Below are 15,904 nucleotides of genomic sequence, written 5' to 3'. Positions count from 1 at the left end.
TTGTAAACAGCCTACTAATTGCAAACTGTAAAATTTGCCATTGAAATGTATTTTCAAGCAGTTTGGGAACTACTTCTTAGATGGTTGAGACCAAGTCCACCACAGAAGATGTCAGTAAAGCATTTTGCCATTGTAAATTTCATAATTTCCAGTATATTCTGTGTTACCTTATGCTGCTGATTTGCCTCCACAGTGAAAGATCATGGACGCCAAAATAGAGTTGAATAATCTAAGTTGTTTTTTCTTAAGAGGACACCCTAGTAAAATTATCCCATAAAAATAATTTTCTTTTCACATTGTTAAATAACGTATCCCATACCCCGTGACACTTTTCATTTTGGAGGAATGTCAAAGCAACAAAAAAATCCCGTACAATATTTGTCATAGGTACATTACATAAATGACACTAAATGTGGAAATTAGAAATACACTGTAATATGATGATGTTTATTTATTAACTCTCTTACTGAAGGCAACCTTTGAAAAATTCTTATTTAGTGTCTTCAGTCAGCCTGGATTTGTACAGTTGTTCTGAGGTGAAAATATGAAATCTCCTGGATTTTTTGTTTTTATACCAAACTTTATGTCTATAACCAGCACGAAGGAGAGAACAGTTTAATAGGTGGTCAAGATCACAATTCAGTCATGTTTCATGGCCTTTTTATAGTAAGGTTTAGGACCAGCATCTCATGGAAAAATGGCTTTTGGCCTGGCTCTGTGACTGGCTTGTTTGCAGTATCTTTGAATATATGCAGGTATTAATAACTTTAAGAGATATAAATTCAGAAAGTAGGAGAAATACCCTGTCTGTACTACTGCTAACTGGTAAAAATGAGGAGAGCCCTAGAATAGGAATCTGGTGCAGTGAACCTAGGTTCTGTTGTTAGTTTACTGGCTAGTTTTTTTCTGACCCTGAACAGATCCCAAGCCTCCTGGGTTTGAGTTTTGACATTTCTGAAAAGAGGTATTGGACTTGCCAAACTCTAAGGTTGATTTCAGATCTGAAAGTATGAACCATGATTTTGCAGTTCTGGGTTGATATTCTTTCGATGGCATTTCCATGGCTGTGCACTAGAACAGTGATTCATAAACCATAGAAACCTTGATGAAGAGTTACAACCTGACATTCAGTGAGTAATGAAATCTGTGTTGTTAGTGTTGAGAGAACTTAATAGGATATTAAACACCAGATATAATTACTACCTAAAAACTATCTCCTACCATTTCATTTTGGGTAAATATCCTTCATTAACTGTACAGTTCAAACCAAAACCCTTAACTTTTCACTTAACAAATGATAAATATTTTATATAGTACACTGTCCAAAACACTGCTGTCTCAAACTATTTTTGTTTAGGTATTTATAAAGGCCATAAATGGTTACCAGTTATGATAATGGATAAAGGAGAGAAGAGAAAAATGTTTATTGGTGATGTGGCAATATCTTTTCCTTAAGTCCTAGTTAGGAGATGGCTCTAAAAGGTAGCCAAGAATTGTCAAGTTTCCCGATTATTACAAATCCACTCCAGATGGGACCATTAAAAGTTGTTTGATAAAGTATTTGCCAATCCATTTTTAACTGTAGTCAACACTCCTGAGGATTTCATCTGTCTTGGGGTTGGTAATGAGCCAATGTCAGTGGAGATTAGAAATTGCCAAGCAGGGAAGATTAGAAGCTTTCAAAGGTTACAAATGAGAAATTGGGCAGTCAACTTAAAAATAAATCAACAAATAAAAAGAAATGCCAAGTGAATACACATATGAAAAGACACCTACCTGCCCCAAATTCATGGTAAGGAGAGTCATGAGATTTTGTAGGACCCTTCATATTTCATTCAGTGAAGTCTTTCAAAATTGTTTAATGGCCCAAAACTGAATTTTCACCCAGTATTGATGCTGTGAGGTGATCATAGTAAAAATCAAAAGTAAACAAAACTCATTTATTTCCTTCTGCCTTTTAAGAAAAAAATTAAGTAGATTCTATTTTAGATTGGAAGGCATCCTGGCATTTTATTTAGTTAATGATCTATTTGGATAGCAATTGCCTAACAATACTTTCCTTTGTAAAACTCCAAGTCCAACATAAGAAAATCTAGTTAATAGCCTTTCCTTCATTTATTCAAGAATCATTTATTGAACACCTGTGTGTATGTGTTTGTGTGTGTGCTAGGCAGCTGGCTCAGTGCCCAGAATATACAGATGAACTAGAAACGGCTATATTATAGGACTCAGTAGTAATGCTTGATAGTAAAATTATAAACTAAATAAATAAAATAATTGTGGAAAATGCAGTTTTAAGTGTTATCTAGTCAAACTCCTAAACTATCAAGACTATTCCTTTGTTTATTATAAATCTGTACTTTGCCCATGGTGTCTCAAATACATAGGCACACTAAAACATGTTATACATCCAGTGTTGGAAGTAGCCAACTGTTAGAATTAATTTTTAATTCTCTACATTCAGCAAGGTGGGGATGTCTGGAGAGAGGTTAATGACCGTTTTAGTTTCTAACCCTCTGTCTTTATTAGGTGTCAATATGTGAAAATTGACTAAGCATCTGTATTCATAAACATCTACTATATTCATCACATATATACTTTAGAATATGAACTTTGACTCTTTTCCACCTGAAACCAGTACTACAGATCCATTCACATTTACTAACATGTTGGCTTTCTGATGCAAAGTAGCTGTCATGGGATGAGGTAAATTAATGGATTTACACGGAACTTGAATTCAGTTTCTAATTTCACAGGCACGACTCCCAAGGTATCTAGCCACAGAGTGCTTATGATTATGAAGGTCAAGGACTCAGTTTAAATAAAGACGAAGTAAATATGGAGTAAAAATTAACAACTACTTCCAAATTTTTTGTTAATTCCATTGCATTTTGTAATTGTTAATATGCCACGGGAAGGCCTTCATTATTTTTTTGATTATGATAATCTGTGTAAATAGCCAAAACCTGCCAAACTCATAGGTTAGGTACTAATCTTACAACCTGAGTAAGTAAAGATACTCGATAGCATTATCGCTATGAGTGTTCAAAATGCTGACAGGTACAGATCTGCATTTATGGCATAATTAATATATCTGAAAATGCCTTTTAAAAAGTGTGATCATTAGGGGAAAAGAAAAGAGTTAAAACTCCCTGGCAAGTTTAACACCATCAGTTCCCTAGTCTTCTATAACTTAGTGTTGAGCTCTTCTCATTGTTTCCTATGATTATGATGGTATTAAAAGGTTGCAAAGATCAAATCAACCTTTTTGTTGTTGTTGTTTGTCTGTTTAGGGCCACACCCATGGTAAATGGAGGTTCCCAGGTTAGGGGTCGAATCAGAGCTGTAGCCACCAGCCTACGCCACAGCCACATCAGTGCCAGATCCAAGCTGTGTCTGCTACCTACACCACAGCTCATGGCAACGCCAGATCCTTAACCCATTGAGCGAGGCCAGGGATCGAACTCATGTCCTCATAGATCCTAGTTGGGTTCTTTAACCACTGAGCCACGATGGGAACTCCCCAGCTGTTTTTTTAAGGTCCTTTTTCATCAAGAATGTCTGAGGGAGATTATCTCTAAAGGTACAATCATGGAGAATATAGCACATATGCTTCTTGTAGAATCAAAATTATTATTTCTCAGATTTCTTAATAGCTTCTGATTTCAAATCTGTGGCTAAGAATGAGGTATATGTTTATAGTATTGCAGCCAACACTTCTGATATTTGCTACATTCTTGTCACTATTAAAGTATAATATGCAAGGCATTCTTTACAATGTTGTATATGTTTTGCATCAAGATCAGTTGGACTATGAAATTCCTGCTTCAGCAAAGCATTAGAACAGTCAATAGCTAGTTCTTGCCATAAATATCTGATGGATCGGAGTTCCCGTTGTGGCGCAGTGGTTAACGAATCCGACTAGGAACCATGAGGTTGCGGGTTCGATCCCTGGCCTTGCTCAGTGGGTTAAGGATCCGGCGTTGCCGTGAGCTATGGTGTAGGCTGCAGACGCGGCTCGGATCCTGAGTTGCTGTGGCTCTGGCGTAGGCCGGTGGCTACAGCTCCGATTAGACCCTTAGCCTGGGAACCTCCATATGCCGCGGGAGTGGCCCAAAAAATGGCAGAAAGACAAAAAAAAAAAAAAAATCTGATGGATTGTATTGAGGAGGAAATTTGATGTTTTGTATAAATAAATCTAATTGTCACATAACAAATGCAAGTAAGATAGTCACCTAATTTGAATAAGCTTAAACTTTTAAAAAAATTATTATATTGATTTATGATGTTCTTTCAATTTTTCTGTACAGCACAGTGACCTAGATATACATATGTATACATTCTTTTTCTTATATTCTATCATGTTATATCCCAGGAGATTGGATATAGTTCCCTGTGCTATACAGCAGGACTTCATTGCTTATCCATTCTAAATATAATAGTTTGCATCTACTAAACCCAAACTCCCAGTGAATCCCACTCTCTCTCCTTCCCCCTTGGCAACTACAAGTCTGCTCTCCATGTCTGTGAGTCTCTTTCTGTTCTATAGATAGGCTCATCTGTGCCATATTTTAGATTCCACATATAAGTGATTATATGGTGTTTGTCTTTCTGACTTACTTCACTTAGTATGAGAATCTCTAGTTCCATCCATGTTGCTGCAAATGGCATTGTTTTGTTCTTTTTTATGGCTGAGTAGTATTCCATCGTGTGTATGTACATCTTCTTAATCCACCCATCTGTTGATGGACATTTAGGTAAGCTTAAACTTATTATCAGGGTAACCAAAGAAACTAATTGGAGTGAACAGAGAATGTTCTCTTACCTAGAGCTGAAGAGATGTGATGATCTTCTGGTTCCTTTCCTTAGAGATCTTTCAAGGTTTTTAATTCCGTTAGTGAGAGGACCAAATTGTAGGCACAGATTTCACTATTCTTTTCTGATTCAAGCCATAAGTGTTATTCTTTTGTCACGAAAATATATTTCATCCTAAATTGTCTGATGTTGTCTAATAGTATTAGAAGGAAGTTTCAAATATGATAATTTGGATTTTATACTCTATTGCATATTTGTATGCAGCCAAACTTTAGCATAATAATACAGCTATTTGGAGTAGCCACAATCCAACAAAGGTCCTTAAAAAGTGAGTTTCTGGCGAGTGAATCCTCTTTGCTTTTTATACATCAAAGGCAGATATACTGGTACAAGCTGAATTGCATATTTTTATATCAACACAGGGCATTTTAGTGATGTCCAGGTCCATAGATGTGAATTATTAGTACTCACATTTGTATTTTACTGACTTAAGAACATCCCTCTGCTATTACAAATGTCTTTCCTGAAACTACTGGAATTCTTTCCTGTTCCAAATCCACCTGAATCTAGAAGATATCTTTAAAAATTTACCTTCCCCAATCCTTTATTTCCTATTATCTCTCTTCCTAAGGAGGCCTTAGCTTCCTCACTTTGAAATGAGGACATTAGACTAAATCACTTATAAAAACTGGAGGCAGTTTTACCCCACAAGGGACATGTGGCAATGTCTGGAGATATTTTTGGTTGTGACACCTGGGGAATGCTACCAACTTCTAGTTGGTAAAGGCCAGGAATGCTGCTAAATATCCTACAATGTGTAGAATAGCTCCTCAAAACAATGAATTATCTGGCCCAAAGTGAAAATAGTGCCACGATGGAGAAATCCTAGACTAAATTATCTCTGAAATTACTCTGATCTGAAATAAAATGATGATATAGAGTACTAAAATGCGAAGCTTCCGAATTGTAAGCAAGCATACCTTGAGTGCCTACATGTGTTAAACATTTAAAAATTTTTATTTCATTTAATATTCACCATATGCTGAAAGATACTGTATTTCTGTGCTTTTTAGGTGAAAAAAACTGGCTCAGAGTGGTTAAGTAATTTTCTCAAATTTATGTAGTTATGGGTAGAGATAGGATTTGAATCTAACTCAAAAGCTTATTTTTTTTTCTACTACTACCCAGTGCTCTACTACTTATTATTATTTTTTTTTACTACTACTCAGTGCTGTAGGTCAGTTTTTCACCTATTCCAAACTTTATGAAACTTCTATTTTTTCAAGTCATGTAAACATTCCTTGTAGGAAGGAAATAGATTAAACATTTTCATTAATAGAATATTGGTTGATTCATGCTGTAACCAAAGGCTGCAGCCATACATAAATATAATAAATTGTAGGATCATTAAATACATGAACTCTGATCCCATTTATAATTTGTCACAAAATCACTCTTTGATTTAAGATAGCCTTCATTAATGATATTCAGTTGCGGATCATTCAGGTCTTGGTAGTGAAACAAAGATTTATTATTTACTCATGCAGTTTCCTCTGAATCAGCTACCCTTCATGCCATGGTTTGGGAAAAGGTGCTTTGTCTTTTTTTTTTTTTTTTTTTTTTTCCTTTTTAGGCTACACCTACAGCATATGGAAGTTCCTGTGGTGGAATTGGAGCTGCAGCTGCCAGCCTACGCCACGGCTACAGCAACACCAGATCCAACCTGCATCTGTGACCTACGCCACACCTTGCAGCAGTACTGGACCCCTAATGCACTGAGTGAGGCCAGGGATTGAACGCACATCCCCATGAATACTAGTCGGGTTCTTAACTCACTGAGCCGTGATGGGAACTCCGCTTTGTCTTTTTTTTTTTTTTTTCCAACATTTTATTTTTTATGATGGTAAAATATATATATATAACATAAAATTTTCCATTTTGAGCATTTTTAAGTGTGCATATCAGTGACATGCAGTGGTTCTTATACCACCTTCACCACTATTCACCTCCAGAACTTTTTCATTGTCCCAAACTGAAACTCTGCCTGCAGGTTACATGAAATGTGGTCATGTTATATGATATTTCTTCACTCTAGAGAACTTGCTGATGTGTCTCATTTCTGGAAAATAAGGTGTTTAATAGTTAATCTTTTCCATATCTTATTAGTTTAAGCCCTCACTCCATCATCAGACTTAGCTTTTCTTCCTGTTTTGAACCTAGTTTTTGGCAGTCCTTTCTTATTCCCATTGCTTTTGTTTTATGTTAAAACACAAATGGTATCAGCATCAGAAGTTCCTGTATGCTTCAAAGACAATATACCCCAGTCCATATTTGAGGGCACATGATTGTATCATGAAGATCTCATTAACATTCTGCACTAAACTGTGCTTTGATTCTGAGAATAAAATCTTTCCCCCCATTTATATATTTTTTTCCAAACTTATGGTACGTACAAAATTCAGATATGTCAGGGAATGAAGAATAATCGGTAAGTGCTATGCTAGGAATATTAAAATAATATGCCTAAAATTAACCAGGAGATACTTACCCTCCCATGTTCAAAGAAGTTTATTGCATATGAAAGATGAAATCGCATTTCATAGCATGCAGTATTTTGTCATTTGATAATCTAATGTGTTATATATATATATGTAGAGAGAGAGAGTCTTTTTAGGGCTGCACCCGTGGCATATGGAGGTTCCCAGGCTAAGGGTCTAATCAGAGCTGTAGCCAGATCCTTAACCCACTGAGCCAGGCCAGGGATTGAACCCAAAACCTCATGGTTCATAGTCGGATTTGTTTCCACTGTGCCAATACGGGCACTCCCTATTTATATTTTTTAATCATTGCTCTCCAACCAAATTAGATCGAAAGATGCATCTCCCATGAATCTGATGTATTCATTGGCATAACTGAACCACTTACACCTAAGTTATAACCAAAATAATACTCCAGTATGCTATGACTAAAACCTTTAAATTTGTTAATAGAAATTCTGTGTGTGTTTTTCAAAGAAATATTTGAGAGAGAACCAGCTTTAGGGTTATGCCATAGACAAGGAGATGCAAATAATGGAGGAATAGGGGAAGAAATGTTGAAACCTTTTGAATTTTTAGGCCCATAAAGTCTTTAAGAAACTTCACAAATGGAAATCTGAAAGGTTGTGATATGTTCTTAGTTATATAGCTAGTTAATACCAGGGTAAAGACAGTAATGTAGGGAATTCCCTTCGTGGCTCAGTGATTAATGAACCCTACTAGGAACCATGAGGAGGCCTTGCTCAGTGGGTTAAGTATCCGGCATTGCCATGAGCTGTGGTATAGTTCGCAGATGAGGCTCGGATCCCCCGTTGCTGTGGCTGTGGTGTAGGCTGGCAGCTGTAGCTCTAATTTGACCCCTATCCTGGGAACTTCCACATGCCGTGGGTGCAGGCCTAAAAAGCAAAAAAAAAAAAAAAAAAAAAAAAAGCCTGTAATGTGCTTTTTATAACTCACTGCTTTTGGAATTAAGAATTTTTGTTAGCTCATATTTAACAACCAATAAAAATACATTTGTTTCATATTCTGATTAGTTAAGAAAGAAAAAAGATATGGTGAGAATAGAAAGAAAGAAAGAAAAGAAAGGAAGATACAAATCCCCAAGTTTCTTCAGCTATACCTTGGTCCCCCTTCCTACCAGAACCAGTTCCTGAGGCCCAGTTCTTTGAGGGAACACTTCAGATCCTGGCATGTAATGATTGCTCAGTAAACATTAGTTCCCATCTCAGCCATCTTCCTCACAGCCAGTCATTTGCTCACCTGACCCCTGATTTAACGTCTATTCCCTGAGGTTGGCCAGACAGACTGAGAAACATCTCTACTATCACCAATTTCCTCTCACATTTTCAGAATTGGCTCCAGGCCATTGTTTTCTGGGCAGCCAAAAATCATGTCTCAAATAGTGGGAATGGGGGTAGAATGGGGCCTAAAGGAACATTTATTTAGCATCTCCTGTGAATTAGATAGGTTTTTTACATATGCCAAACTTAGGAAGTTTCTCATTCAAAACTTTGGCATTTGTAAATTTTTAAAAAAATTTTTTTTGTCTTTTTCTAGGGCCGCATGGGGCATATGGAGATTCTCAGGCTAGGGGTCTAATCAGAGCTGTAGCCACTGGCCTACACCACAGCCACAGCAACGGTGGGATCCGAGCCGAGTCTGCAACCTACACCACAGGTCATAGCAACATGGGATCCTTAACCCACTGAGCAAGGCCAGGGATCAAACCCGAAACCTCGTGGTTCCTAATCAGATTCGTTAACCACTGAGCCACGACAGGAAGTCCAACTTGGGCATTTTTAAAAGCCAGTACTCAGGGAACTCTTGGGAAAATTTAGATTCGAACTTTGGCTCTGACGCTTACTAGCTATGTGACTTTGGGCCAATTGCTTGACCTCTCCAAATCTCAGGTATCACTTTTAGAAAGTAGGTATCATTACATACAGGTCACATTTAGGGGAAATGAAGCTTGAGGAAAATTGATAGTATGGAGTGAAGAATAATACCCATTATATGTAATTGTTCTCAGTAAAAAACTACCTTCCACAATCATCCTGTCCACAGATTTAGGATTTAAAAAGATCTTGAAAGCCTGGAAGGAATCTAACAAAGTAAAAAATTTAAATGAGACAAATATGAGTGTTTATTGGGTCTGTTCGGGGATCCAGAAAAGTTTCTATCTATGTAACTATATCTTGGAGTGACAGAGGTTAATCAGTTACAGGTGAAAAGGAAACTTTTATTTTAGTCAAAAATTAGCATGAGGTGATAGTATGATGTGACCACCAAAAAATGGTGAAGTAATCTTAGGCTATATTACTAGAATAGAAATATTCAAAATGAGAATATACTTAACATTACTGAACTTAAAAATAGTTAAGATGATAAATTTTGTTATGTGTTTTTATCTCAATTTTTAAAATTGAGGTGATCTCATTTTACTTGTTCTTATTGTGACACTATTAGAGTGATTGTGTTTACGTTACACTTTATGAATGGCATGGATTTAGGCAAACGAATGAGAACTACAAAATCATTCTGCATGATGAAACTAGCATCAACTCACAAAAAGGCTAAAGAGGAAGGGAAGGAATGAAGATATAATGGTTCTCTAAAAATATTTAAAGATTTCCATTGAAGAAACATTATACTTACAATGACTTCGAGAAACAGAACTAGGACTAGTGGAAGCTCTAAGATGGTGATTCTCAGAGTGATCTCTGGACCAGCAGCAGCATCATCACTTGGGAACTTTTTACAAATGTGTATTCTTGATCCCCCATCCCAGACTACTGAATCAGAAAATCTGTGGTGGGGTCCAGTAATTTCTTTTAATAAGCTCTCCAGATCATTCTGATGCATATTAAAGTTTGAGACCCTCTTGGAAAACAGGTTTCAGTTGAACAAAAACACATGTAAATTTGGCTGCTAAAAAATAGCAGTGATTCTTAACCTTCACTGTGCGACAGAATCACCCAGAAAACTTTAAAAAAAAAAACAAATCACAATAAACTATGACTGAGAACTACTCCCAGGGGTTCTGGTTAGTTGGTCTGGGATGGAGCTGGGACTTGCTATGTTTCAACCTAAGTGTATGTAACAACCTAAGTGATTTTAATGTGCAGGCAGGGTTGAGAATTACCTCAGTGGAAAACTGAACAAGGATCACTAGGTTGGCTGTTTAAAGGGATTACTTGGGGACCCTATATACAAACACAGAGTCTTAAGCCTCAACCCTAGAGATTTAAATGGATTTGAGGTAATGCCAAGGAGCATTTTCCTTTTATTTTCTCCCTCCCTTCCTTCCTCTGTTTTTTTCCAAAAATCTCTTCAACTTAGACTAAAGCTCAGTTAGGTTGATAAGTTATTATTCTAGATGAAAAGACCCTTATATTAATCAATTTAGTCACTAAATAGATATTGGACAGCCATTATGTGTAAGAATCTGAGCCTGTTCTGTAGGACAGTGATTCCCAATCATGAGAATCACTTGTGGGTGACTGGGACCACCCACAAAGATTTTTATTTTAATTAAGCATGTTTGATTTGGAAACTGAGCATGTGGATTTGATGTGAAACCCTGATTAAGAATGATTTTTACATGAAGGTTTGTTTCTGAAGTTTTGAAAGTAGAATTAGTCATCATTGAATTAGGAAAACATGCTATTTAAGTAAAATTAGAGCAGTCCCTTTAAGTGCATTTTAATGTGCATCATCACTCCGGTATCTTTTTTCTGAATTTTAGAGTTTTGTTTTAATTTTTGATTCAGTGAAGTCAGAACATCAACATATTCATTATATTACACCCACAAGGAGAATTTGCCAATGACAAGTAATCGTAGATTAATTTATTGGATGTAAGGTCAGAACTCCACTTCTTGGATCAGGAACAACTCTGCTTAAGCTTAAATGTAATAGATCTAAAGATATCATATTCATGTCAAGTTTTAAGCTCAGGATTTAATACACTCTATTTTCAATAGATATGCTCCTTCCTTTCTATTTTCTTTCTTTCTGTCTTGCTTCCTATTGCCCTCTTCTGGTTCAAGCTTCATGACCTTTTGCCTGCAACTGATTCCTAACTCGTATCCCTATTTAAAGTCACTTCTTTTCCCTTGTTGAATGTAGAATTAAGTCCAAAAGCCCTAATGAAACCAATTATGATTCAGCCTCATTTTAAGCTTTCAGTCATTATTTTTCGTACTCTTATCTCCCCCCCAAATATCTTTACGCACTTTTTTTTTGAATCTTATGCATCTTTTAAAGCTTAGTTTAAAACCTGTTCTCTGAAAAGATTTTCCCAGACTCCTCAATAGGAACACACTGTACCTTATATCACTTATGACATTTCGACCTTGGAATGATAGTTCTTTCTATACACATTTTATCTTCATTACTAAATTGTAAATTTCTTGAGATTAGGAGTTATTCACTTGCTGTGTCATTTCTAATATGTGGGACAGTTGTGTATGTATAATAGAAAAAGTCAACATAAAACAAATTTAAGTTCCAGCTCTACCAAATAACATGTGACAAGTTATTTTGATTTCAGTGAATCCTATTTTCCTAACCTTCAGAATATGGGAAATATCACTTACCTTGCAAATTTGTTTTAAAGACTAAAGGGGTAAGCTGTTACCTTGTTTACACATAGCAAGTCTTCAATAAATACTCATTCTTTTTTCTTCTTCCAGAATGTCTACCTAGTACTTTGAAACCAACCTCAGTAAATACCAATAAAGTTAAATCATGCCCAAGACATCGAGGGCCTCAACTGAGGTAGTGTTATGGGTAATGAAAAGGAAGCAACAGATGTCAAATAAGCTACAACAGACATGAAACAGTGATTTGCTGCAGAGAAGAATAGCTGAGATTTTGAGTCTGGAATATTATGCCATTTAATAAAGAAAAAAAGACCAAGAACTTGTTGAGGAAATGAGTCAAAGGCAGTAAGTCTAGACAATACCATTCTACAGGAAAAGTTGTAGAAGTACCAGTAACTTCACAGGCTTCATGGAAATGATGTGGTCACCAGTAATGAAAGGCTGGGTTAAAATACTCAGTCTTCATATTTCCCAGCTGGAGGCCAGTGTCAAACTTTGACTATTAGAAATGAGGAAGTCTGGAATTAAAGGTTGATCTAGGAAAGAAATAAGTGTTAAATTTTAGGAATTTTTGAACCTCTAAGCTAGCAGTTTCCTTTTGTCTTCTTAATGGAAACTTTCCCTGTAACAAATTATATTGCCACCAAATGATAATATTAACTTATAATTAAAGATTTTAGCTGTTAATTCAAGATCTTATCACTATGCTCAGATTGCATGTAGTAGTTAATTCTGAAACAGGGGAAGTCCTGAAATACATTTTAGTTAAACTCTTTACCTTGCTGATTTTAGAGTCAAAGTTAAAGAAATGACATATTTTAAAACAACCTAAAAATAATTCAGAGGGGGTACTATATATTATAGGGATAAATTTTTTAACAGTTCATCAACTTATTTTTGACACAGTCCTAGTTACAGTTATTATCTTGAGTGCAATTTAAGTAAGCCTTTTTAGTCTGAACAGTGGTACTGAAAACTAAGCTTAGTTGAAAATATCCAACTTTTAAATAAATACCTCTAAAGTTTTTTTTAACTAGAAAGTCCTATACACTTCTTGAAAAAATTAAAAGAAAACAATTGTACAGATAATAAAATGTTAAATTTTCTCCCTTTTCTAGCCCTATTTCCCCAAGTTAATCACTTTCAAATTGAGTTTATATCTTTCCATATTTTTTTAATCTTTTTACCATTTCTTGGGCCACTCCTGTGGCATATGCAGGTTCCCAGGCTAGGGGTCAAATCGGAGCTGTAGCCACCGGCCTACGCCAGAGCCACAGCAAAGCAGGATCCAAGCCGCATCTGCAACCTACACCACAGCTCGCGGCAAAGCTAGATCCCCAATCCACTGAGCAAGGCCAGGGTTCGAACCCGCAACCTCATGTTTCCTAGTCGGATTCATTAACCACTGAGCCACGACAGGAACTCCTTTCCATATTTTTATATGTGATAAATATTTACTTTTTGTTAGTGTTGGAAAGTGGATTATTATATTTATTATTCTACCACTTTTTAAATTCTTATTTGAGTGTAGTTGATTTACAGTGTTGTGTCAAAGTCTGCTGTACAGCATAGTGACCCAGTCGTACATATATATACTTTCTTTTTTTCATCCTATCTTCCATTATGTTTTATCTCAAGAGATTGGATATAATTCCCTGTGCTTACCCATTCTAAATGTAATCAATTTTGCATCTACTAACCCCAAACTCCCTGTCCATCCTATTCTCTACCCCTTCCACCTTGGCAACCACAAGTCTGTTCTCTGTGTCCCTGAGTCTCTTCTACAACTTTTTATCCGTTTAATATATCTTTGGCATTTCTCCATGAAAGTATTGTAGTATCAGTTTATTGATTTAAATAGCCAAATAGCAAGCAAACTCGATGTTTTGTGATTTATACCCTATGATACACTAATAAATTGTGGCAAAATACATTGCAGCTGTTAATAATTTTAGATAGAGGTATGGACTTCAAGTGTAAAGTTAGAAAGCTTTGGCATGTGTTATTTATTAGTGAGAAACACTGTAGCATAATTTCTAGAACTTATTATATGAACATTACTTTATAATTTTGGGGAGAGTGGCTTGTGTGAGATTTGTTTGGCCAGATGAGTGTGATAATGTTTGCACAACAATGGAAAATGTTTGCCTACTATGGGCAAAGATTTTTTTGTGATTCTCTGATTTTTGTCTACTGTAAAACAGAATTCCAAGGCTGCGTGTTTTAATCCTGTCTTTCATTACTGGTGCCCCAAATCATTCTATGAAGCTCATGAAGTTACTGGTACCCCCATAACTTGTCCTTTGGAATGGTGCTGCCTAGACTTATATTAAATAAATAACCCTTGCCATATTCTACATTAGAGGCATACTTATTATGCGAGTATAAATTACATTCTCAATAAGCAAAAAGCTTTTACTGTAGCCTCGCAAGCACTCAGACTTGAGGTGGTATATGAAATATGTAGTTGAAGAATGAAAATGATACTTAAAAAATTCATTGATATGATATATATAATCTCACTACCCTTTATTTTATTCATAGATATGAGTTGGAATCAACAGGAAAAGACTGAACTTTTTACAGATAATTTTTGTAATATATGTGGAGTGGTGCTGCAGTTTGAATCACAGAGGATTTCACATTATGAGGTAGGTTAAAAATAATGGGAGTAGAGTCTAAAAATAGTTTTTTAAATGTAGCAGATAAACTTCATATGTTAGTTTTTTTTTATTCTTATGAGAATCCTGTGTATGATTTCCCTTTGATGGATGAGGAGACTGGCTCAGAGAGGGACAGTAACTTACCAGCTTAGGTTTGGGGAATTCGGGTTTAAACTAAGTCTTTTTTCTCTAAAGCATGTTTTCTTCACACCATTCTGCCTGCCTTTGTATCTCTCAACTACTATATCCTTTGTGTCCTTATAGTAAATATAAGGAAAGTGTTATAAAGCTTGAACAGGAAACTGTTAACATGAATCAAGGTATATTTCTGAGCACAAGTTTTCCTTTACAGTAAATGAAGGATAAAAACAAAATGAACCAATCTTTCACTTGACTTAGCCACATGTTTTTAAGCACAGTTACCATAGAATTCTAGAGCCAAAAGAGGGAATTTTAATGTTCTTACTTCTTTTGTTTATTGATTAGAAAATTGAAACCCAGAGGGATAGTGATACTCCATAGCTAATCTTGGCATGATTAAGCTTAAAAATGATTTCTTCTGATTTCATGTCCAGTGTTCTTTTCTTCCATTTCTATATCATATTATTAACTTGGATTTTTTTTCATATCTGGTATCTGTGTTATAAAAAGTACTAGATATACTTACTTAAAAGAAATATAATGCCAGTTCTACTTTTTATTTATTTATTTGCTTTTTAGGGCTGCACCCATGGCATATGGAAGTTCCCAGGCTAGGGGTCAAATTGGAGCTATAGCTGCCGGGCCATGCCACAGCCACAGCAATGCGGGATCCAAGCTGTGTCTGCGACCTACACCACAACTCATGGCAACACCAGATCCTTAACCCTCTGAGCAAGGCCAGGGATTGAACCCACATCCTCATGGGTACTAGTTGGATTAATTTCCACTGAGCCACAATGGGAACTCCCCAGTTCTACTTTTTAAAACCTCACCTTGTTTTGCCCATTGCTAATCTTATTGGCAGCTTGTAAGGCAGCCAGTCCTTATGTTGATTGGGATTCAATTACTATAATTACAGATAGTGAAAACGTGTTGGTTGTGAATTGAGAGGACCTATGTTCAACTCTTAACCCCACTATTGTTGTATATCCCTGGGCAAGTCACTTTACTTCTCTGAGCATGTTTCCTGAGTCTGCAAAATGGGAGCAGTAACATCTCTCTTACTATACTTGTGAGAATTAAGTGAAATTAAATATGTGAGCATGCCTAGCACATCCTGGGACCCCAAAGCTCAAAGATTTAG

At 36.1% G+C, this 15,904-nt stretch overlaps 1 protein-coding gene across 31 annotated transcripts in view; it reads left to right on the top strand.

Annotated features, from left to right (window-relative positions):
• The window catches only part of ZMAT1 (zinc finger matrin-type 1), a 162,906-nt gene that overhangs the window by 127,828 nt on the left and 19,174 nt on the right, over positions 1-15,904 (top strand). For all 31 annotated transcript variants that reach the window (XR_014834804.1, XR_014834806.1, XR_014834805.1 and 28 more), the window contains one exon: positions 14,501-14,607. Coding sequence is in view for 28 of the 31 variants with exons in the window: in XM_021079797.2 (XP_020935456.1) it covers positions 14,501-14,607 (107 nt within the window). In the remaining 3 variants the exon portion in view is untranslated. The remainder of the gene's footprint in view (positions 1-14,500; positions 14,608-15,904) is intronic.

Source organism: Sus scrofa, chromosome X, assembly GCF_054392235.1.
Source record: "Sus scrofa isolate SSC_HxYL_T2T_F1_AM1 chromosome X, Sscrofa_HxYL_maternal_Yorkshire_Landrace_v2.0, whole genome shotgun sequence".
NCBI classification, from domain to species: Eukaryota; Metazoa; Chordata; class Mammalia; order Artiodactyla; family Suidae; genus Sus; species Sus scrofa.
The sequence above is the reverse complement of the archived record's forward strand: the minus strand, read 5'-3'. Positions and strand labels throughout refer to the sequence as shown.